The 8,724-nt window shown below is 34.3% G+C and overlaps 1 protein-coding gene across 2 annotated transcripts in view; it reads right to left on the bottom strand.

The window, feature by feature from the left end:
* Positions 1 to 8,724, bottom strand: part of LOC106465346 (disks large homolog 1-like) — a 112,492-nt gene that overhangs the window by 78,320 nt on the left and 25,448 nt on the right. For both annotated transcript variants that reach the window (XM_022393208.1, XM_022393209.1), the window contains exons 6-7: positions 5,767 to 5,923; positions 3,196 to 3,298 (exon numbers count right to left, since the gene is read on the bottom strand). In XM_022393208.1, coding sequence (XP_022248916.1) covers positions 3,196 to 3,298; positions 5,767 to 5,923 — 260 coding nt within the window. The remainder of the gene's footprint in view (positions 1 to 3,195; positions 3,299 to 5,766; positions 5,924 to 8,724) is intronic.

Below are 8,724 nucleotides of genomic sequence, written 5' to 3'. Positions count from 1 at the left end.
GGAGAAGGTGTCTAGCTTAAGCCCTGTGACAAAGAACTATTGGGCACAATGAGACCAGTTGAAGCTTGAATATGGTATTCTTCTCCGGAGATGGGAAGTGACGACCTGGCAAACAGTTATACCGAGTAAGTTACGGGAAGTTGTGCTGCATCAATCCCATGATAGTTTAACAGGAGGCCATCTCAGAGTTAAGAAGACATTGAGTCACCTACGACAGAGAGGCAAGATGTGGAAGAATGGTGCAGGACATGTTGCACTAAAAGGGGACCCAAGAATAAGGGACGTGCTCCAATGAAGTTATATCAAGTTGCCGCACCAATGGAAAGAGTGGCCATTGACATTGCTGGTCCTTTGCCCCAAACTCGTGCTGAAAACAGGTACATTTGTGTGGCGATGGATTATTTCACCAAGTGGCTTGAGTCATATGCAATACCAAATCAGGAAGCTACAACTGTAGCTTCGGCTATTAGTGATTTCTTCTTCAGATTTGGTATGCCATAATAACTGAATTCAGATCAAGGCCGTAACTTTGAATCAGCTGTGTTCCATGAATGCTGCAAGTTGTTTGGCATACAAAACACCAGAACAACGCCACTTCACCCACAGTCTGGTGGGATGGTAGAAAAATACAACTGGACACTGGGACAGGAATTGGCAAAGTTTTGTAATAGCCGCCAAGATGACTGGGATGTCTTACTCCCTCCACTGTTGATGACCTATAGAACAGTAGAGCATGAAGCCACTGGATACACTCCAGCAATGTTGGTGTTTGAATTGAGAAAGAATAAACTAGTTTTATTTAAGAAAGGACTTGTATCGCTGAAGTTTCTCGGAAAGAATTTCTACAAAAAATTAACAAACGACCAGAGACGTAACAATAGTATACAAGAATAACATGATACTTATTCATTTGTTGTTAAGCACAAAGCTACACAGTGGGCTATCTGTGCTGTGACCACCACGGATATCAAAACCTGGTTTTTGACATTATAAGCCTTCAGATTTATCACTGATACATTGAGGGTTATACAAGATACAACGTGATTCATAATTATTCAAGTTAAACATTATCTATTCGAAAAAACAGCTTACAGTCTCGGTTCCTTTTTTTCTCTACTATTTTCAGTAGCATAGTATGAATAACGATTATCATTTTAATACTTTTTTATTCAAACTAGGCAAATGTAAATATCCACAAATATTCTGAAGATGACCTAATTTTATTCATAACCATCCTGAAGTTGTAAGTCTAATAAGTCAACAAATAATCTTAACGCGTAGATCATAAATAGTAATATCTCAAAATCACAATAATTAATGCCATAAATAATTGATATCATTACTGCATAACTAAATAAAATACAAAGGATGTTAATTTTGAATATTTCTACACACGTAATTAAAAAGGTTTTTGAAAATGGACTATGTTTTGGTTTATAAGACACTCAAATAACCCTTTGTTCTATTTAGTTTGAGCTTAAAGTAAAACAAGATTGTAAGATAATCTTACTCCAATGTAGATAAACTCCAATGTAAGATAAATGTTCTTATCATAACACTTCCTACTCCTTTGTTTGCCACGTAACTTCTTTATGGCCATGTTTTGCCATCAACAATTACCAGCGATGAATAATTTTCTTAGCGTTATAATGTTAAATATGTTTTAGTACCATTGTAACATAAACCACAGTGACTTAGAAAAGAAAACACTTTAACAGAAGAAGAAAGTGACGACATTTCAACAAGTGCCCTTTACTGAACAGATTATATAAGTTTCCATGTTTTATACATCTGGAAATACATCGCCATTATAATGATTTTATGAAAAAATCTGTCCGTTAATACAGTTACAACCTACGCGTCTATACACGATGGTTTGTTTATTACACAAGAATATGAATAACACAAGAAACAAAAATAACGGTTTCTTACCGTAGTTGTTGCCTATAGAATTAATATATGTGTGTGCGGGAAACTGAGAGGCCCGGCATGGCCAGGTGGTTACGTCACTCGACTCGCAATCTGCGGGTCGCGGGTTCGAATCCCCGTCACACCAAACATGCTCGCCCTTTCAGCCGTGGGGGCGTTATAATATGACGGTCAATCCCACTATTCGTTGATAAAAGAGTAGCCCAAGAGTTGGCGGTGGGTGGTGATGACTAGCTGCCTTCCCTCTAGTCTTACACTGCTAAATTAGGGACGGCTAGCGCAGATAGCCCTCGTGTAGCTTTGTGCGAAATTCAAAAACACACAAACAAACAAACGAAACTGAGATAAATTATATTACGCTGTGCTTATTCGGTTCAAAATTATTTCAATATTATTATGGTTTGATTAAGGTATTGTGAAGGCAAATTGAAAATAACTTGTTGTAATTTATTCAAAACTCAATCAGAAAACGTTCAATAGCGCACGTAATTTTCTGTGATGACGAAAGTATCCAGTGACGGTTTGACAATACGTGGTAGAAGATATGAAATTGATCAGATATTTGCTTGTCGTAAATTTCGCTCTTAAACACTATTAGAACTTTAGAGGTTTTCATTGTATTAAAATATCTCGCATATATAGAAAATATATAGCTGAAGCCAAAGTTACCAACATCACTTTTATATATATATATTTTTTTCGTCCACGCTTTACAAAACCTATAACTAAATTGAAGCCATATCTTAACATCGAAAACAATTCTAGAAAATAAACACACTAGTGCGAGGAAGCCTTTTAAGTCATGAACGCAAACTTCAAATGCATTTCTCACAACTCTATTGTTCTGACGACTAGAACTGAGATACGCCAACAAAGTGGACAAACAGGCGTGATAATGGACAGAAAGAATGATATAGTATATTTGGTGTAATAAACTATTTTAAATAGTAATCACATATTTTCTCGGTTTATCTACTTTATTGTACGTATATTTCTGTGTTAAATAAGAGAATAGAACTTACAAGGATTGATTATAGAAACTAATAAGAGATAGCCAACAGCATATCATAAAAGGAAAAATAATAATATAATGACCAAAATGAGTATCCGGTGTCAAGTTTAAAATTACAATTACTGATTGGATTCCTGATACATAAAATGTGCGTATATAAGTTTATAAGACGACATATTCCGTGAAACGTTTTAAGATCCTGCTTAGACCAAAGACAGAGGCTTTAAAAGGAAAGAAGTAATTCGTTAACTTACCTTCTGGTCTATACTGCACTACCATGCTGACAGATTGCTCTGACCCTTTTAACTTCGCCGCTGCTTCTTCGTGCGTCGCGTGCCTCATCTCCACCCCATTTACCTATGCCACAGACATAATAATCCAATCTCTTTATCAACGACGTTTCCACAAAGCAAGGCTCTTAGTTTAACGAAATGTTTATGCTGATATTTTATACGTTTTGTTTATTCGTTCTTGTTCATCATTTTGTGTACGAGTGACGCTAAGAGTATGATCTAAAATTCTACAAAAAATTAAACACAACGTCAAAAGCATGTTCTTCAAGTTATAATTTTCATCCAGCTTCTTTGGTACCATCCCACGTATACTGTGCAGTCAAGGTGGTAAAACAAATGCAATCATACAGCACATTTTTTGGTTATCTTTCCGGAAGAACGATGAGAAAGGGTTCTTGTTGTTTTTAAGTAATATTGTCCGAGTGCTTCCTTTATATAAATGATACAGCAACACTGCGTCGGGATAAAACCTGTCAAGCTCATTTCTTTTTCCTAATTTATTATGTTTGTTACCTTGAAACGTCAGTTTTAAATTGTCTGTTCATTACCAGATACTTCGTACTTTCGTATCAATAACAAATTTGTAATGTTTATAAACTACTTCTGGATGCAAATAAGCTTAGTAATGTGACTGAAAACGTAAAATACACACACACCCACTATTTGTTATATACATAGACATTTAAAGCATACACATATAATGTCTATTTAATTAATTACTTAGAACATCTACTAGTTAAAAATAAAAAACATCACATTATGATAAAACAATTACATTTCTGGCATGAAACATTTATTAAGTAATATAATATTTTAGATCAGTAAAAAATGTACTTGGTACGTGTTCTGTAAAAAGCATTTAGGTAATAAATTGCCGATAGTGATATTAAAAATGTTTGAAAATTTTAAAAAAATTACAAGGAACTCGAACAATTTTTTTTTAGAATTATATTGTTTTAAAAACAAGTAAATAAACGATATAAAGAGGATAACTGAGAGTTTGACAGGCAAATATATGTAAAACATCTGACAAAATTCGTTCTAATTCAATTTCTATGTTACGAAGATTTCAACAACTTATTTTTGATGTGTTCTATATCCTTTTACATACAAATTGACGATAAGTACTGTCGACAAACAGACAAATCATAATGAAGAATAGCATTAGTTTCCCAATTCTCATATAATCATGAAGTAATTCCATAATAAGCAGTATGTTTCAACATTTCTACCTCGAAGTCGTCATTTTTCAGCTGTATTTCCATTTCATGTTTTACTTTCTTACTAAATGTCTTTCTACAGTGTATTTTAGATATCGAAATATATGTTTCATTACATAAAAAGTACTAAACTTTAAAAGCATGTTTCGAAAAAATTGCACATATGTCATTAAATACATCATCCAGGATCTTAATATTAGCTCAGTACTGCAGGCCAGTACATTCATTCTGTGCAGAGTTCAGTGCTGCTGGATTTTAAACACAAACTACAGAACAGAAGTCACTTACCAAATCACAGGTGTGAATGTAAGAAGTCAACTCTAATTATGATGTGGCATCAAGACTCGGCTAATGGCCAATAGTAAATCAGCATGTGAAACTTACATCCTATTAATCATTTGAGTATTTAAATGGGTGAGTCTAGGCACTGCAGTATCCTACAGAATGGTTAAGATACGACTATACTCCTCTAACTGTGAAGAGTAATATGAGTTGTGCAATGGTGCAGGCCCGTTTCATCTTCGACCACTGATGACATTTAAGAGAACCACGAATGTCTTGTTGTACTGTGGCATCGTGGACAATGCTGCACTGCCTAATTCAATGGAATTTTACAGGTAAGAGCATATCTTCTTAAGCAAGATACAACAATAATTTTAGGCAAATGACATCCAAGATTTATCTTTGTCCAGCCAAAGTCAAGGCCTTAATACAAAAGACACTTTCTAGGAGGTTTTGGAACACCACCTGAAGGTCAGAAATTATAGACTCCGAAAGCTCGTTACACTTAGACCTGCCCTACAAGAAAATATCACTCTACTTCTTGAGATGTATACAAACGGTTTATGGCAAGAGTTTATAACAAGTAAAGATTTGCCCATTTTCTATTAAGGTATTAAAATATGCTGTCTCAATACATTGTATTTGGATCTGATGATGAGGGCATATACAAGGGTGTTAAAAATGTCATCAAATGTATGCAAAAATAGATATACTTCTATATCCCTAAAATAAATTCTCAAATTATTAGGAGTAAAAGAGCAATGCATAGATATTTTTGCGGCCTTTACAACTTTCCCCTGTCCTTCATTGATCAGAATATATATTTATCACAAATGTAAAATGAATACCTTTACTGACTGTCCTGTTCTAATTACAAATTAACAATGTAATCTTGATGATTTATACATCTCGCAAAGAGAAATAAAAATTCTGTAACACGGTGTCTTCGAAGGTGTCGTTTAAAAACCCAACTTCTGTCAAGCAAAAACAATAATTTCTATATTTTCACTTCTGCATTATGGTGACTTACCGATAATATCTGGTCACCCTGTTTCAGTTCACCGTTAAGATCAGCAGCGCCACCTGTTAAGATACATGAAACAAAAATACCTTCGTCTTTCTCCCCGCCGATAATGTTGAACCCTAGACCTGTCGAGACCTTGCTTAGGATCACCTTTCTTGGTTCTCTGTAATTGTAGGGATGATATTTACATCAAATTGAAGTAAAAAAAATGTCCTAGCCGTAAATTCTTTAGATCTGAAACACATTTTACAAAGCAATATAAACATAATTAAGAGTAACTAGCAATATGAGCATGTGTGTAAAATATACAAACACTAATGTCTAAAATAAAGAAAAGACTAGTATTCAGGTTTGCTATATAAAGACGGTACAAATTTTCCGATCGTCGTAGAGGGTATGATAATACTTAGTTTATTGGAGTTAACTGAAGTTTATCGTTTGAATATTTGTGGTATCCCGTATCATCGCTGATTATATTCTATCACAGTACGCACGCGACAAGTGAGCCACACACAAGCGAGGATCAAAAATATAATAGCTGATCAAGCTCGATTTGTTACAATAATACTCATGAACAAAGGAATGATTCTACAACACAAGCCTGGGCATACGAATTTATACAACTGACAAATGATATATCATAGAGTAGTGGTTCTCAAACTTTTTAATTTTCGGACTACTTTGGTGGGTCAAAAAGACCCTGTGAACCACCTACCACACCCTTTTTCGCTTGTCACTGCAAAAAGAAATCTTATCAGATTAAATAATAAAGGGAAGAATGGCGTTGGAAGTCTGGTTGTGTGACGTCACGCGAGTGGTGGGGATGTGGATTCTGGCTTGTTGTCTTCTATGGCCTCGGCCGTGGCGTTGCCCGTCAGTTACTCGGGTTTTGGACCAGCCCTCGAACCACGTGATAGATCCTCACGCACCACCAGTGGTACCCAGACCACTGTCATAAAATAACATTAAGCTGAGTGACATTTTAATAACGAAGCAGTTTTTTCTTCAGGACACTAAGAAATACCAAGATTTAAAGAGATGACAACCCTAGTGATAAAACTCCTATATCTACTGAATTAACAAGTATTGAGATATGCTGTCAGAAATAATACACTGGTAATAGTGTTTTTATGTTAGCAATATTTACAAATTTATATCATGTCGATAACTCTACGTGTTTAAAGAGTACAAGTTATCTGTTTCGTTGTGACATTTTAGTGAGATTTAACTGTTGTTTGCTTATATATTTTGATTCACATGCATTCGATATTGACCTTTTGATGACTAACTTTTCACCACTGTATAACGTTTAAACGTAAGAGTAGAAAGTCACACTGAACTTAAACAATAATTTGACGTCAGCATAATTGCCAAAAGTTCTTTTACCTGAAGAGCCTGTGATGATGACAAATGGACTATGCTCTTCTTATAGAGGTCAGTCAAATGTTTCGAAATCATTACGACTTTTGAGCTGATTGAATTATGATAACTTGATTTAATACATTTATACTAACAATGCAATGCTAACGTTGCGGAACTTTTGTAGCATGGTGAGTGAATATTTAAAACAAACTTAACAATACAAAACTTAGCAGCATTGTGCTCATATACCTACCTGCCTGTGATTAGTGTTGAAATTAACGTCTGTTAAATAATATTAGCTTAAGATCAGAACAAGCTATCTACTTAGAATGAAAATAAAAATCAAACTGCTAATGAGTATAGTTAATTAAGTATGCTTTTCTTACGTTCTTATTATAAAGGTTAGAATGTACTGTTGGTGAAGATATTTTCGGCAGTAATCCCAATAATAACACGAGATTCGGTCAGCTCAGGAGATTTAGGTTAGTCATAATATATATAAGCTAAAAATGCAAAAACAAATCTTTATAATGAAAAAATATAAAAATAAGAATTAAAAGTAATAAAATTAGATACGTTAAACATTCTAACCAATACTGTTAGTGAAAGTAACAATAAAGAAATAATAGACACGCATATGTTAGCCTCAAGACCTGTTGCATAACTAGGCAGATTTTGTAATTTAACACTTTAAATATTAAAATTTTACTATTCCAAATTAAATTACCTATTTAATACATACATAGGCACACACATAAATCGGCTTGACACATTTGGTAAGTAAGCTTGCCAGACGTGGCAATCTAGATGCTCTTTACTTATGTTATTTTCTGGTTGTCAAATCACACAAGGATAAGCAAGGACAGCACTTGGGTATTAAAAACCACAAAAACAATTTTTTCAACATTTTGTCATAACAAAATTATTTATGTTTAATTGTACTGTGAAAATATGCTTTAACACTATTCCCTCATTACTTTATTTTCTAACAGGTCTGATAAAATATTTTGCTTAAACTTCGTAGGTATGTTCCTTACATAAGTTTTGCCCCCGCGGTTGAGCAGTTAACCAACATCCATCATTAAGGTCGAATTGACCGACCTCGAAGCCATTTTATACTCGTGCATTTTTAATTTTAATATTAAAAGCCATGTAAGGATGATCTATATATAGCTGTATCATTCCTATTTCCTGTTTGCATTCTTTTTAGTACTGCCATTCCTACATCATTTTACATTTACAAAATGTTTTTTATTACTTGTTTTGTGACATTTTCCCCTGTCTGAATTTTCGTGTATTTTATGAATGTGTGTAGTAAAACTTAATATTATGTGGATTGATTTTTTTTACCCCTTCATTTCATACATAATATTGGTAATTCCTGTTTCACCCTGAATTTAAGCTTTTCAAAGGAACACCAAATTGCTGTAAAAAAAAGCTAACTTAAAGGGGTAGTAATAACATCGTTTACACTAGCATTATTGTTACAACAGCGGAAGTCACGTGACGCTGGTAACACGTAATGAGTGTCTAGAAGATTCGCGAAGACGCTAGTGCGTGCTACACGCGCGTTTTTGATTGTATATAAGTGCGCCAGACAAA

Source organism: Limulus polyphemus, unplaced genomic scaffold, assembly GCF_000517525.1.
Source record: "Limulus polyphemus unplaced genomic scaffold, Limulus_polyphemus-2.1.2 Scaffold1916, whole genome shotgun sequence".
In the NCBI taxonomy this organism is placed as follows: Eukaryota; Metazoa; Arthropoda; class Merostomata; order Xiphosura; family Limulidae; genus Limulus; species Limulus polyphemus.
This window is presented reverse-complemented; position numbering and strand designations above follow the sequence as displayed.